Raw genomic sequence first — 14,203 nt, 5'->3', positions numbered from 1 at the left:
GTAATCGTTACCCCCTCCATGCTTCCCATGGTCGCCATGTTGGGCCCGCAGCTGTCTATTTGTATACAACATAGCTTATGTATCTGGTCCACTTGGTTATTCTCAATAGAAATAGTACAGGTTATGAGCTCCGGGAAGTTAGCCGGGCAACTTTTACTTTTTTATTCAAATGTATTTAATCGCGGACACTGGCCAATGTCTGATGGACGGACGAATTTTTCATACATTAACTGCATGCCAACAATTTTGTTAGATTCAATGCAGAAATTTTACTTTTTTAATTTTTTTACGAATCGTTTGTTGGTTGTTTGTCAGTTATTGTTGGCCTAATTAAAATTTTTGTTGGCTAATACTTTTTTTTTAAAGAAAATTTTGTGGGAAGTTAGCCGGACGAAAATTAATTTTTTATCATTTTCGGCTCAATCGATGCGCAATCGTTTGTTGGTTTATTTGTCTTGAAAAAAATTGTATGCACTCCGTGAAACGGTGGAGTAGTGCAAGGTCCGTAGATGAACAGAAGACAATAGAGAAGGTCTTCGCATGGGCGCCATTTTGGATCCACGAAGTGAGACAAATATATATTGTTTGTCACTCTAATTTACTGCACCAATACATTTAAGTGCACCACTACATTTAATGCAAACAACATCTGTACGATAGTGGCCGCCATTTTGGGATCAATGTTGTTAAGTGAGTGGGAAGACCTTCTCCATCGCCTTCTTCATCTACGGACCTTGGAGTAGTGTTCCTCATCTGCGCAGATCAGATGCGCAGCCGTATGTAACACCATAGATAATAGAGATATGGACTGCGCCATCCATAGCTGTATCGTATGGTCAGGAAAAATGAGAAGGAGAGGACGTAAAGACGGCCAATCTCTCTCTCTTTCTAAGCGTTGAATAGAAAGAGAGAGAGATTGGTCGTCTTCATGTCCTCTCTTTCTTTTTTCACGACCACTTTTACATATGGATGGCGCAGTCCATGGTGGAAGGAAAAGGAGGTGTGCTCTTGCGTATCTTTCCTTAATAACCAATGAGCATGTAGGGCCAAACGGGAGACATCTTGATTTATTTATCATTAAAACTTAATTTAATAACAAAATAAATTCTTCAAAATTGCTCTTTTTCTATTAGCCAATAGAATTAAATCGCAATTTTTATCAATTTAATTTCCAGAAGGTTTAATAATATTGTGGATATAAGATAGGTTTATTTAAACACAATGTCAATAAATATCGCAATAAATATTTTATTTGAATAACGTAATATTCAGTATGAAAGTGAATATTTAATAACACAATAGACTTATCATACAATATGAATAACTTGTACAAGACATATCTCTGCTTCATTTTCCATTGAAATGTCCATCAAACTGGTTTTGGATTCTCTGAAGCTATTTGTTAAAAAATAAAGTAGTACTGGTAAATATAACTTATTGCAATCTTCACATAAGAAAATGCTTTACATAATATAATACATACCTGTTCTGTGTGTTTTCACTAATATTTATTATATTTTCTTGATTTGGCATTTCCTTTAGCATTTCTTTTTCTTTAGGTTCCAAATTTTCAGTTGGAAGTGCATGATCATATAATTTGCGTACTTTCTGTGGCGAGTAATTTTCACAGTTTGCTAAATAAGCTGGCTTTGATTTGTAACAGCTCGGTGTAAAATGAACAGAGCATATGCGACCTAAAATAATTTTTTTAGTAAAGTACAAAATGCCTTTATATTAGATTAAAATGTATATATATTTATATATATTGAAAATGACGTACCGTTTTTGGGGTCAACTTTTTCTTTACACACTTGCATCCATTTTATTGCAGTTTCCTCATCTTTCGGGAATGAGAACAATTTAATATTTGTGCCTTTTGCATTTTCGCTTCTATTTTTGCAACTACGACCCAGATAGCACATGGTATTCTGAGAATATTCTGAGAATATTCTAAAAATGTCACGTCCTATATACGTAGGATATACTCCATATATATTATAATATGCTCAGAATATACTCAGAATATTCCCATGTCCGCAGGAACATTGTTCTCAAGATATCCTCAGAATATCGTCAATGATATTTTTAGAATATTCTCTGAATATTTTGTGCTGTATGGGTATATAAAAAAATTAATTTTTACCTATTTATCAATTAATATATTCTTACTATATTTACTCCTGATCTTTGCTATTTGATATATATGTATACTATATACATTTTGTTAATTAAAATTTCCACTTCACACGGGATTTGAACCTGCGTCGTTGAGCTCCACAGTCCTCGTTCTAGTCCACTACGCTATTGAGTATATTTAATAAGCGCGTTTTAAATTCTGCTCTTAATATGTTAAAGAACACTTATGTACGAACTTAAAAATTCAAAAATATACATACAAATAAAATATTCTTAAACTTCATTCTATGTCTAATAAAATATTTAGAAAAGAACTAAAGATTACCTCTAAATTCGTCGATAATTCTTAGAGAACCAACCAAAAACCATGCGGTATTAGGCGACAGTCAAGAAAACCGGTACCGGCAATATCGGAAATGACGTAAAATGCTCTACTATCTGCATAAATCGAAAGTATATTCTGAGAATATACGAGAATATACGAAAAATAATATACTGTAAAAGATATTAGTATATTGTGAGAATATACAAAAAATAATATACTATAAGAGATATTGTAGGGATGTTCTCAGTATATTATGTTCAGTACGGACATTCACAGTATGTGTATAGAATATTCGAATTATATCATGTGCTATCTGGGGGACACTGCATATAGGCATTGTAAACGAATATTTGCAAACACACAATAGTGTCTAATCTCTATGGGTGCGTTCGTTTACGCAGTGGCTGCCGCAGATGTTCGTTTACTCTGCCTGCGAAAGCAACTGCAGCGCAGTTTGTCATTCGTTTGTGCAGAGATATATCCCATCTGCGCAGCTACTTCAGAGGTACTGCTCTGGATGCTCTGCTTGCAGTGTTGCATAAACAAACGTAAAACTGCTTCCATTTAGGCTGGTATATAAGATCCGACTATGAATACCGGCCTTAAAACGCTTCCATATTGAACTTGGGCTGTGTTCCGATTTTCAGTACTGGTAGTGAATAGAAACCTCATAATCTCACAACATTTCGTATATTAATTAAACAACATTAATTAACCAACATTAATTATGATTTTTTCAAGATGTTTGGAAATTGTTTACAGTATTTCTTAAATGATTTAGAAGTGAAAATTATTAATTGAATAATATAATTGAATTATTCTGACATAATATTTGAGACGTGTTTCACTATTGCGTTATTGATGCTGTATTAAGAGCTCTCCATGTTATAGAGATGTTTATTATTTGTTTATGAACAGACCGTTTACGAAATGTTGTGAGATTATGAGGGTCTCTAGCAGTGAATAATGGAACGCAGCCTTGGTTCTATATGAATGGGATCTGCCTTGAAAATGAGTTATTTTATAAAAATAAAGAACGAGAAAGGTGAAGAACAAGCTCTGCAAATTGATCCTACAAAATTATAATTAAAATTAAATTAAATAGACTAATATATATAATATACAAAAAGTTAAAGGTAGAACATTTCATTTACCACTTCCTTTACAACAGACTTTAAATAAATTATGTTCTAAACTGATCCAATAAACCTAAATCACGAATTTATTTTACTTCGAAATGTTCCAACTAAATCAAAAATTATTTGGAAAATCAGAACGCAGCCCAAGTTCAATATGGAAGCGTTTTAAAATTATAATTAAATTATTTACTATCTGACCATAAATCAGAATCTAAGCTACTATCACTGTCGATCAGTTCCATTACCGTATGATATGAATAATTATTCAATATCACGTCCATTATTATTCTAAAAATTAAATTTTTAAATTAAATGTGCTTCAGATATTTAAAAAACAAGTAATAACTAACCTTTAAACAAAAGGGTAAATATCTTAAAAATTACTGCTGCAAAATTGCTAAAATTTACTTAACGATATGTACCGAGCCGCTTTACCGAAACGCAACCGAAAGTCCCATTTGAAGCGCTCCAAAACACTCCGCACCAATCCGCACACGCGCAGCCGTTCACGCAGGAGTGCGTTCGGCAAATTATGTCACGTGATCAGCAGATGAGATACGCAGTGGATGCACTAACTACTGCGTAAACGAATGCAGCCTATGTCTATGTGTAACACATCGGTTGCGGTCCGAAATACGCTTACAGTGCTGAAAAGCTATAGTTTATGTCACGTATACTATAGCTTTTCAGCACTGTGAGCGCATTTCGGACAAGGTCCGTAGATGAATGGTGGACGGTATAGAGAAGGTCTTCGCACTTACTTATTAGCATTGGCCCCAAAATGGCGGCCACTACCTTGCAGCTGTTTCTTTGCCGGAGCTATCAGTTTAAGAAGAGGTTAAGAGTAGATAAGAATTGTTCATGAAAGTTAATATGAGTGAAATAAGATGGAAAAATAATAAAATAACAGTGTTTGGAAAATAAGATGAATATAATGAATTATTTATAAACGTTATTATAATTTATTACAATGGTTTAAAACAACGTAACTGTTAAAATTCACAAAGTATTATAATTTATCACATAATATTATCACATAGTTGTATTACAATTATGTATAATGTATCATATTATATTATATTATGTATTATAAAAATAAACAAAACATAAAATATAAGTAAGTATTAACTAAAATTGTTTTCAAACATACAATACATATTATTAAGTGATATAATAATTATATAATTATTATATAACTTAATGTTATATAATAATTATATTATATAATAAGTTATATAATAATAACTTAAAAAATAAATACGTTAAACAAGTTCAATAAGTTATTATCATAATTCTTGACAATATTCGCATTGAGAATTAATATAATGCTTGTCTAAATGCACTTTTTGAACCAAAAGATTTATATTTTGATTGTTTAATTATTTTTTTATGGTTATTAACGTGAATAATTTGACGAATATGGATATAACGACAGACAATATTATGAAATGCATTACAAGATTTACAAGATGGTATGGTGGAATGTACCCAAGTATTAATCATACATAATAAGTGCTTAAATAATTGAGGATGTAGCATACACCGATGCAAATGCTCTTAAAGATGTGCTTCAACTGCAGTTATGTATTTGAAAAGTGGAGTAGACGGATTTTCTAAAAATCCAAAGGACAGAGTTCTAGTATAAATCGAAAATCGATTGCTATCATTTGCAGTAAGTGTCATTGCACATGATCGACAAACATATTGTTTGCGGAGGACATAACCCAATAAGCAAATTGTTAACAATATGTCAGCAGATCGGAAACAAATTTATTCAGAATGATACCGCAGATACGGTGCCATCTGTGTCCGCATTAAGCTTTTGTTTTGTTGCCAAATCCTGCTGACATAATAAAACAGCAGATTGGCGGCAGAAATAGTGCAAATGTGCGCTGCAGATTGGTTATGCCTACAGATTTTGTTATGTTTCTGTTGCTATGTTGCTAACAGTATAGAAAAGACAAAACCTGCGTCAAATCTGTAGCGTTTCTACTAACAAAATCTGTAGCAGACTCTGATGATATTTGTTTTCGACAGAGTTGGCTATTGAGGAAGATATGGCACTTCCAATAACATTATTCATGACATTACATTCAATTGCATTATCTATTGGTGTAACATTAGTATAATCTTGTTCATATTCAAATTGTGAATTCATACATATGTCAGGTGAAATACTTATATCTTCATCTTTTTTAGTAGGTGTTTTTAGAGTACTGAAAAAATCAACGTAATGTTCATCATTATCAGAATTATAGTTTTTTTTCGTTTTAGAAGTATCAATAAATTGACAAGTAATAATGAGACGAAGACATCTTTTCACTTGTAAAGCTGTTGGGTTAACATTTCCATGTCTTCGCAATGTAGAAAATAAGTTTTCCAAGGCATCTTGATTTAAGCGAGAAGTAAAAAAGTAATAATAATTATCTTTAAAAAGTTTATCTATAAGCCACATTGAATTTAAAGCTGATATCTTGATACCAGTTTGAACTGGCTTCTATGCTCCTCCAATTACACTATGCTCCATTAGATACAAGAAATTATCAATAATTGCTATTTTCTTGTGTTTATTTCCTTGCGTGATTGCGTCAGTTTGATATCTACTATTCATAACATTAAACCAAGATCTGACTGTTCTTAAAAACCAAGCTGTAGTTAAAGCATCTTGTTCTATAAATTGTAGTTGCACTAAAGTCTCTAAAGCGGCTGCTGTTCTCTCAGAAAATATATGAGCTGCAACTGCAACATTCATTTTATTGAAATTTGAAGGTTTCAAGACATTTGCAGTGATATTTGGCGCAAGTTTTAATTGATAACGTCTTTGAATCTCCTCCAATTGTTCGAGATAGCGATATCGAACTTCATTACAAGGTAATCCTTCAGACTGTACAAACATTGAAGCTACTTCTATAATCAAATTATTCATTAGAGCTGATCGTAAATTTTTTAGCAAGCGAGGAACATCTGGAAATAGATATAAAGATTCATCCGATCGTATGGGGTGAGTTATAAAGGGTGTGTTATTATCTTTACCTACGTTGAAACCTAATTTTCGCCAAACAGCTTGGTTTTTGGATCCCATATCTGAGACAAAACCATGTACTTTGTAACCTATGTTTTCTACATTACTGATTATTTCTAAAATTAAATTATACATCTCTTCTGCATCTGAAGTTTTCGTTGTCAAATTCCATGCAATAGTTTGTTTCCAATTTTCATTTAGTCCTCTCAGCATAAACACAACACACATGAACTTAATGTATTTTTATCTTTACATGTTGTTTGACCGATGAAAGATCCTAAAACCACGTATGTCAAAAAATATCAAAATTCATATCAAACATAGGCGAAAATGCAATGAAATAGAAACATTTAGAAATGTAATTGAATAGCAGAAAGAAAAGAATTTTTTGGATTGGTAGTGCGGAAAATGGTTTGGAAGCATAAGTATTTATTACAATTACAAAAGATAGTATTAATGATAATATGTATTAAAATAAGAAGGTGCCTTTTTGATATTACTATCTCAATTAACGATACAATAAATTAGTGCATTCCATTGCTGTAAAGACAAATTAACTTGCTGCAATATTTATTTCATTTTATTAATCACAGTCGATCTTTCTCATATTCCACCGAGATTGGTCAATTTCATAAAGCTAAAATGGAATGCACTTATTTATTGTATCGTTAATTGAGATAGTAATATCAAAAAGGCACCTTCTTATTTTAATACACATTATCATTAATACTATCTTTTGTAATTGTAATAAATACTAAAACTATTAATTATTTTATTCATTTTGTACATGAAAATTATTTTCAGGAATTGCATACTTCCTTATCATGTTGTTATCATACTGCAGAGGTTCCAAAAAATTCTAGTATTATATATTGACTGTATAGAAACAGTCAAATCACCATAATCATGTTACAGATCATCGATTACTATGACAATCAGTTTTATTAGCGTATTTAATTACAACAATTTATTTCTATTTTAATGCTTTGTATTACCTGTGCTGACATCATACTCCAATGTTTTTTGAATATCCATCTCATCCATTAAAAGTACACAATCCGATTGATGCGAAGACTTATGAGTTTTTCTTTTTTTTTCCATTAAGGAAATTATGTTTGTTAGCATGCCAGGGCTAAAATCTAAATGATTTATATGTCTACATACTGTCGCATAGGATGGCAATGGTAATCTTAAGTCTTTCTTTAAATATAAATATGCTTTCCACCCAACTGTAAATAACAAAATATAAGAGTCATTCATTATTTGATGTCATTATTTATGAATTAACAATTACTCATGAACTATTCCAATTACCAGCAAATCTTATTTGTGTAGCCAATTTTAAACATTCTGGGGACCATTTTGATCGTGGGTGGATTAACCCTGATATAAATTTGTTGGTAATAGGTATAAGTTTAGTGAAAACGAAACTAGGATGTTTGGGCATGCGCAGTGAGTATGAGAATGCATCTTCGCGCGCTTGCATGTTTTTTGTTTAACCGTTCGCTCGCTGCCTGCGTAATGCGTGCGTCTGAGAAGTTCAGTTGTAATAAGCGTTTCTATAATAAAGTCTTATATATATTCACTTATATTCAGCAGTTTCCATTAGGTTATGGGCCCAGCGCGTGTGCAAATATAAGTGCAATATTAAAAATCGAGCTGAGCGGAAAAGTGTGCGGAAAAGCCGACGAGTTAACCTCAAACAAAGGATCGCGCAATCGACATGGAGACCGCGAACGCGAATTATCACATGGAAAAGCTTGTGGGTCGCGAAAACTATGCATCATGGAAATTTGCGATGCAGGCTTATCTCGAGAGTGAAGATCTCTGGGGTTGTGTGACAGGCGCACAAACGCACGTAACGGATGTCAAGAAAATGACGAAGGCGAGGGCGAAAATCATATTAAGCGTGGAAAAACAGAATTACAGCCATCTGCAGGACACGGCCACCCCCAAGGAAGCATGGGATAAACTGAGAAGCGTGTTCGAAGATACAGGCCTAACCAGAAAAGTAGGCTTATTCAAAAAACTCACGTCAGTCAAGCTTGCCGATTGTACCACAGTAGAAGAATACGTAAATCAGAACGTTACCACAGCACACAAATTGAGAGAACTACAATTTGACGTCAAGGACGAAATGATCGCAGCTCTGTTGCTCTCCAGTTTACCGGAGGAGTACAAACCGATGATCATGGGTTTAGAGAGCTCGGGTGTAGCACCCACAGCAGATGCAGTTAAAGTGAAAATTTTGCAAGAAGTACAAGTTGCAAACGAAGCCGGAAGTTCTAATCAAGAAGCGGCTTTTTATTTAAAAACCTGTAAAGGACACAATAAAGACACTAAGACAAAGAAATGTTACATTTGTAAGAAGCCGGGACACTTCGCAGCAAAATGTCGATACAGAGACAAGAAAAAGGAAGCTGACAAAGAAGAAGCTGCATTCATGGTGACGAAGCAAGGACCCAAAAGCACAGATTGGTACTTGGATTCCTGTGCGTCTTCGCATATGACGCATGATCTAGGCGCATTAAAGGAAAAGCGAAAAATGGAATCCACGGTGCTTACGGCCAGCAGCGGAATATTGCAGGTACAGTCCGAGGGTGACATACAAATTAACCTGCAAATAAACAACCAGCGGCGGAAAATAAGCGTCAAGGACGTCTTATACGTACCTGAATTGGCGGTGAACTTGTTATCCATCAGCAAGATCGTTGAGCGAGGCTACAAGGTCGTATTTAACAAAAACAAGTGCGAGGTGAAAGATTCGAATGGTCGTACAACAGCCCAAGCAGACTTATAAGGAGGTGTTTATCGGCTACGGACAGCGCAGGAGCAGGCGTGTGTGGTGCAAGAGGCAGACAAAGCAGACCTTTGGCACCGGAGACTCGGCCATCTCAACCGACACGGAATGAACTTGTTAAAAGAGAAGCTAGCTACGGATATCGAAGATTGTATAATATGTAAGGACAAATGCGAGACTTGTATACTTGGTAAAAGTAGTAAGCTACCGTTCAAAGGAAAAGGTAAGCGAGTTGATGGTTTATTGCATTTAGTCCATTCCGATTTGTGTGGCCCGATGCCAGTAAACTCTATAGGAGGCGCGTGATATATTTTAACGTTTATAGACGACTACAGTAGAAAGAAATTCGTGTATTTTTTTAAAACGAAAAGCGAAACTGTGCGAGTGTTTGAAAAGTTTAAAGCGCGTGTAGAAAACGAGTTAGAATGTAAGATTAAAGTTTTAAGAACAGATAATGGAAAAGAGTATGTCAATCAGCAATTTTGACAGGTTTTGGAGAGATGCGGCGTGATACACCAGACTACCGCACCCTATACTGTCGAACAGAACGGGGTAGCAGAAAGGGCTAACCGAACAATCGTCGAAATGGCGAGAACGATGCTTTTGGACGCAGGACTTTCAAAGCGATATTGGGCGGAGGCAGCATCAACTGCGACGTATATATTAAATAGATGCCCCACGACACCATTGACGGACAAAACGCCAGAAGAATTGTGGACGGGCAAAAGGCCTGACTTGAGGCATTGCGTGTTTTTGGATGCAAAGCCTTAGTTCATATTCCCAAGGAACACAAGGACAAATGGGATCCCAAAGCGAGGAATCTGCTCTTCATGGGATATGACGAACACAGAAGAAATTATCGTTTAATAGATCCGAAAACGTTTAAAACGACAACGAGCCGGAATGTGGTTTCTTTGAAAGTGCAGAACAAAAAGTCAAGACGAAAAATGCGATCCACTACGCCCCTTTAGACGAAACAGACGAGAGGGACTTAAAGCATAATGAAGATACGCCCGCAGTACAGAAGATTACAGAAGACCCTGATTCTGATGAGTTCGAATCAGCGGAGTCTGACGATACTATAGAACCGGGAACAGACAAGAATCCCGAGGAACGGGGAACAGAGAAACACACAGACTCGAAATCCCAACCGCGCAGAACTCAAAGGACTCAAAAGCCAAAGAAGTGGGATGACTATGTTTCTTATTACACGATTCAAGATACAAATGAACCAGCCACAGTGGAAGAAGCTTTCCAAGGATCTGAAAAGGAACAATGGTCACAGGTAATAAAACGCGAATATGAAACCTTAAAAAAGAATGCTACTTGAATATACGTACCTGCACCTGAACACCAAAACATATTGACGACAAAATGGGTGCTTAAAAGAAAAACAGGCCTCAATGGCGAACTTCAACATAAAGCTAGGTTAGTGGTGAGAGGTTGTACACAACGCGAAGGTATAGACTACCAAGAAACTTACTCACCAGTTGTAAAGTATTCAAGTATTCGATATTTACTCTCGTTAGCCGCGAAGGAGAAATTATATATTACATACATGGATGTCACAACAGCCTATTTACACAGTGACTTAGAAGATGAGATATATGTGGAACCACCTAAGGAAATCCCAGAAAGTCATCAACGAGGAGGCGAATGGAAACTCCAAAAAGCTATGTACGGCTTAAAGAGTGGTCGCGTTTGGAACGAGAAGCTGGATTTTACGTTAAAACAACACGGATTGGAAAGGTCTAAAGCAGATCCATGTATTTACTTTCGGAATAAAGGAGGTAAAATATTAGTAGTAGCCATTTATGTGGACGACTTATTGATATTGACGAATGATAAGTCGGAAGAACGAAGCTTGAAGAAAACACTTAAGAAGAATTTTGAGATGAAAGATTTGGGAAGACCAAAACAGTTTTTGGGTATGACTGTTGAGCAAAATTCAGATTACGGTGTAGTTCGAATTAATCAGACGGAGTACATTGAACGAATGCTTCATAAATTCCACATGGAGGACTGTAATCCTGTCAGCACTCCGGCGAACCCAAACTCGAGGTTAGTTTCGAGGAACCCGGACGAGAATCTGGAAGAAGAAGGAACGGATGCAGAAGACCCCCGTATAAGGAGGCGGTCGGTAGTCTGCTGTATGTGAGCCAGATCTCTCGCCCTGATATAACATTTGCTGTTAACCAAGTAAGTCGTTTTTGCGATAATCCCGGTGTACAGCATTGGAATGCGGTGAAGCGTATATTTAGGTACCTTCGTAGTACGATTGAGTATAAGTTACAATATTCATCGCGTGGTAACTCTGAAATAATCGGATATAGTGACGCTGATTGAACGAATAATCCGGAAAATAGAAAGTCTATTACAGGTTCAATGTTCCTTATGAACGGAGGAGCGATTTCGTGGAGCAGCAAAAGACAAGCGATAGTAGCTCTTTCGACCGTAGAAGCGGAGTATATAGCATTAGCTACAACAAGCCAAGAAGCATTATGGTTACAAAAGCTCGTACACGAAATCGAGCCTAAAAGATACAAAAGGTTATTAAAATATTTTGCAATAATAATGGAGCGATTAATTTAAGCAAAAATGCATGTGTGAGTCAGCGATCGAAACATATTGATACGCGATATTATTTTTTGAAAGAAAATGTAGAGAATAAGAAGATTGTAGTTGAACATGTGTGTACCGATGACATGACAGCTGATTTATTTACTAAGGCGCTCCATAAACCAAAGTTTGTGTATCATACGAAAGCGTTGGGTTTAATTTAAAAGAGTTTTGTTTTCAAGGAGGCGTGTTGGTAATAGGTATAAATTTAGTAAAAACGAAACTAGGATGTTTGGACATGCGCAGTAAGTATGAGAATGCGTCTTCGCGCGCTTGCATGTTTTTTGTTTAACCGTTCGCTCGCTGCCTGCGTAATGCGTGCGTCTGAGAAGTTCAGTTGTAATAAGCGTTTCTATAATAAAGTCTTATATATATTCACTTATATCCAGCAGTTTCCATCAAAATTGTTTAAACAGTGGTATTTTTTCTAATTTATTTGACAATGTTGCATGTTCCGTTTTCAATGTTTTGTACGCTTTCATGTATTTCTTAGCTTTTACTCTGAACAGCTTTTCTTTTTCCAGTTTTGATATAAGTATATTATTTTGTTGTGCATGAGCTAATTCTTTCCTTAAGTATTTAATTTCATTGGCTTGTCTGATTGTTCCATTTTCATCAGAATAGTATGCAGTTTGTATTGCGACACTATTTTCCTCACATTGAATGCCTGTTTCTATAGAAACAGGCTCACAATAATTATGCTGAACATTTGTCTCTACAAAACAGATTATGATTAAGATGTTTGACATAAATGATAAGATAATATTTACCACTTACCATCAATTAGATTTTCTTCACGCAAAAGAATTGAAGAAGATTCAATTTCATCTTGTAAATTTAATTCAATAACACTTTCCTCACTTGTAAAAATAGTAGGAATAGCATTCGGTTTTAATTTGCGCCATTTATCCTGTCGTCCTTTTTCAAATTCTGAGTCGTCAAAATGATACTACAAAAATATATTTATTGCCTACTTATTCTATTTGCCACTGCAAATATTTAACTACAATTTTAAAACCTAGTACACCAACATACTAAGCCTTGATACTTATTATATCTTAATTAGTTCAGCTACAGGGATAATTCGTCGATACACCTGGCCAGTTTTATTGAAATTAAGGTATCAATCGCTTCGACTATAGATTATGGTCCTTCTGAAGTGAATAGAAAGAATATTATACAGATCTTACAAAATATTCAAAGATGATGGCACTTTTGTTGGCATAAGCTCCGAATATTTTGTAAGAACCATCTAATATTCTTTCTATTCACTTGAAAAGGACCAAATTTATGGTCGAAACGTTATAATATCTTAATTTAATTATAATTTATATCAGATTATAAATACCTCACATAATCTTGCATTCTCTTTTGGCTGTAGACCACATTGTTTAGTCCAAATGTTCTTACGTTGTATATCTTTCGGAAATCTAAAAAGGCGGAATCCCTGTTCTGAACGATTTTTACACTTCTTTGCACAACAACTTGGCATATTTAATATCTGTTTGCACTAACTGTAGTGCACACTACATTACAGTCAATTAAAGTGAGAAACAAAATATATCTGTCTCACTCCGTGGACCCAAAATGGCGGTCGTGCGAAGACCTTCCCTACCGTGCGTCGTCTGCTCATCTACGGACCTTGCATTTCGGACCGCAGCCATCTTTATACGTCTATGGAATTTTCGCCTTGCTTTTAATTGATTCCTTTGACTATAGAAAATTTCTATAGTCTATAAAGATTAATTCATAGGCCGACCGCCGTATAGTTAGCAGACAAATATGATAAATCTTTTTTTTTTATTGCAATAATTTGGGAATCGTTTGGGAAAGTTTAGGAAACTACTTTTAGAGTTTAGGAAATAATAGTTTTTTTAATAATTAATGAAAATTAGTTGAGCGTATAGTTAGCAGACATCATTCCAAATGTCGTTTTGTTCCTTTTCGCTTCTTTCAACGCCAAATCATTTGGGAAATACGCCTGTAATGTTTTTAGAGTTTGGGAAATAATTGCATCTCAAAATAAAGTTTCATGTCATCAACCAGACGTGAAGCCAAAAATCTAAGGATTTTTTGGCCATAACCTATATAATGGAAAATGTTCATAATCTTCGATATATCTCATTGTTTTCTAATGTTTTCTATTGCAATCATTTGGGAAT

At 34.9% G+C, this 14,203-nt stretch overlaps 3 protein-coding genes across 4 annotated transcripts; all 3 read right to left on the bottom strand.

Annotated features, from left to right (window-relative positions):
• Nucleotides 1-940: 940 nt before the first annotated feature.
• LOC105281525 lies at nucleotides 941-2,384 on the bottom strand. The gene is made up of 2 exons (XM_026972890.1): nucleotides 1,781-2,384; nucleotides 941-1,694 (listed from the first exon to the last, which is right to left on the bottom strand). Exons 1-2 carry the CDS (start codon nucleotides 1,920-1,922, stop codon nucleotides 1,447-1,449), a joined length of 390 nt encoding a protein of 129 aa, XP_026828691.1. The 5' UTR covers nucleotides 1,923-2,384; the 3' UTR covers nucleotides 941-1,446.
• A 2,602-nt stretch (nucleotides 2,385-4,986) lies between these two features.
• Nucleotides 4,987-8,141, bottom strand: LOC105281526. Of its 2 annotated transcripts, none has more exons than XM_020032347.2 (3): nucleotides 7,937-8,141; nucleotides 7,618-7,851; nucleotides 4,987-7,548 (listed from the first exon to the last, which is right to left on the bottom strand). In XM_020032347.2, exons 1-3 carry the CDS (start codon nucleotides 8,106-8,108, stop codon nucleotides 7,532-7,534), a joined length of 423 nt encoding a protein of 140 aa, XP_019887906.1. In that variant the 5' UTR covers nucleotides 8,109-8,141; the 3' UTR covers nucleotides 4,987-7,531. The 2 variants fall into 2 exon arrangements, with proteins under 2 accessions (XP_019887906.1, XP_019887905.1); XM_020032346.2 differs by having other exon boundaries at nucleotides 4,987-6,899.
• A 4,180-nt stretch (nucleotides 8,142-12,321) lies between these two features.
• On the bottom strand, nucleotides 12,322-13,881 carry LOC109610641. Its single transcript, XM_020032348.2, has 3 exons — nucleotides 13,390-13,881; nucleotides 12,819-12,990; nucleotides 12,322-12,756 (listed from the first exon to the last, which is right to left on the bottom strand). Exons 1-3 carry the CDS (start codon nucleotides 13,531-13,533, stop codon nucleotides 12,440-12,442), a joined length of 633 nt encoding a protein of 210 aa, XP_019887907.1. The 5' UTR covers nucleotides 13,534-13,881; the 3' UTR covers nucleotides 12,322-12,439.
• Nucleotides 13,882-14,203: the final 322 nt, after the last annotated feature.

The sequence above is a fragment of the Ooceraea biroi genome, chromosome 10, assembly GCF_003672135.1.
Source record: "Ooceraea biroi isolate clonal line C1 chromosome 10, Obir_v5.4, whole genome shotgun sequence".
NCBI lineage: Eukaryota > Metazoa > Arthropoda > Insecta > Hymenoptera > Formicidae > Ooceraea > Ooceraea biroi.
This window is presented reverse-complemented; position numbering and strand designations above follow the sequence as displayed.

Excerpts from the sequence above, each read along its gene's own strand:
- LOC105281525 (XM_026972890.1), bottom strand. The coding sequence starts at position 1,922 with ATGTGCTATCTGGGTCGTAGTTGCAAAAATAGAAGCGAAAATGCAAAA. Across the intron at positions 1,695-1,780 it reads AAAAGTTGACCCCAAAAACG|GTCGCATATGCTCTGTTCAT; the intron begins GTACGTCATTTT and ends AAATTATTTTAG.
- LOC105281526 (XM_020032346.2), bottom strand. The coding sequence starts at position 8,108 with ATGCAAGCGCGCGAAGATGCATTCTCATACTCACTGCGCATGCCCAAA. Across the intron at positions 7,852-7,936 it reads TACACAAATAAGATTTGCTG|TTGGGTGGAAAGCATATTTA; the intron begins GTAATTGGAATA and ends TGTTATTTACAG. Across the intron at positions 6,900-7,617 it reads GGAGTATGATGTCAGCACAG|GATCTTTCATCGGTCAAACA; the intron begins GTAATACAAAGC and ends ACGTGGTTTTAG.
- LOC109610641 (XM_020032348.2), bottom strand. The coding sequence starts at position 13,533 with ATGCCAAGTTGTTGTGCAAAGAAGTGTAAAAATCGTTCAGAACAGGGA. Across the intron at positions 12,991-13,389 it reads AGAATGCAAGATTATGTGAG|TATCATTTTGACGACTCAGA; the intron begins GTATTTATAATC and ends ATATTTTTGTAG. Across the intron at positions 12,757-12,818 it reads TGAAGAAAATCTAATTGATG|AGACAAATGTTCAGCATAAT; the intron begins GTAAGTGGTAAA and ends TCTGTTTTGTAG.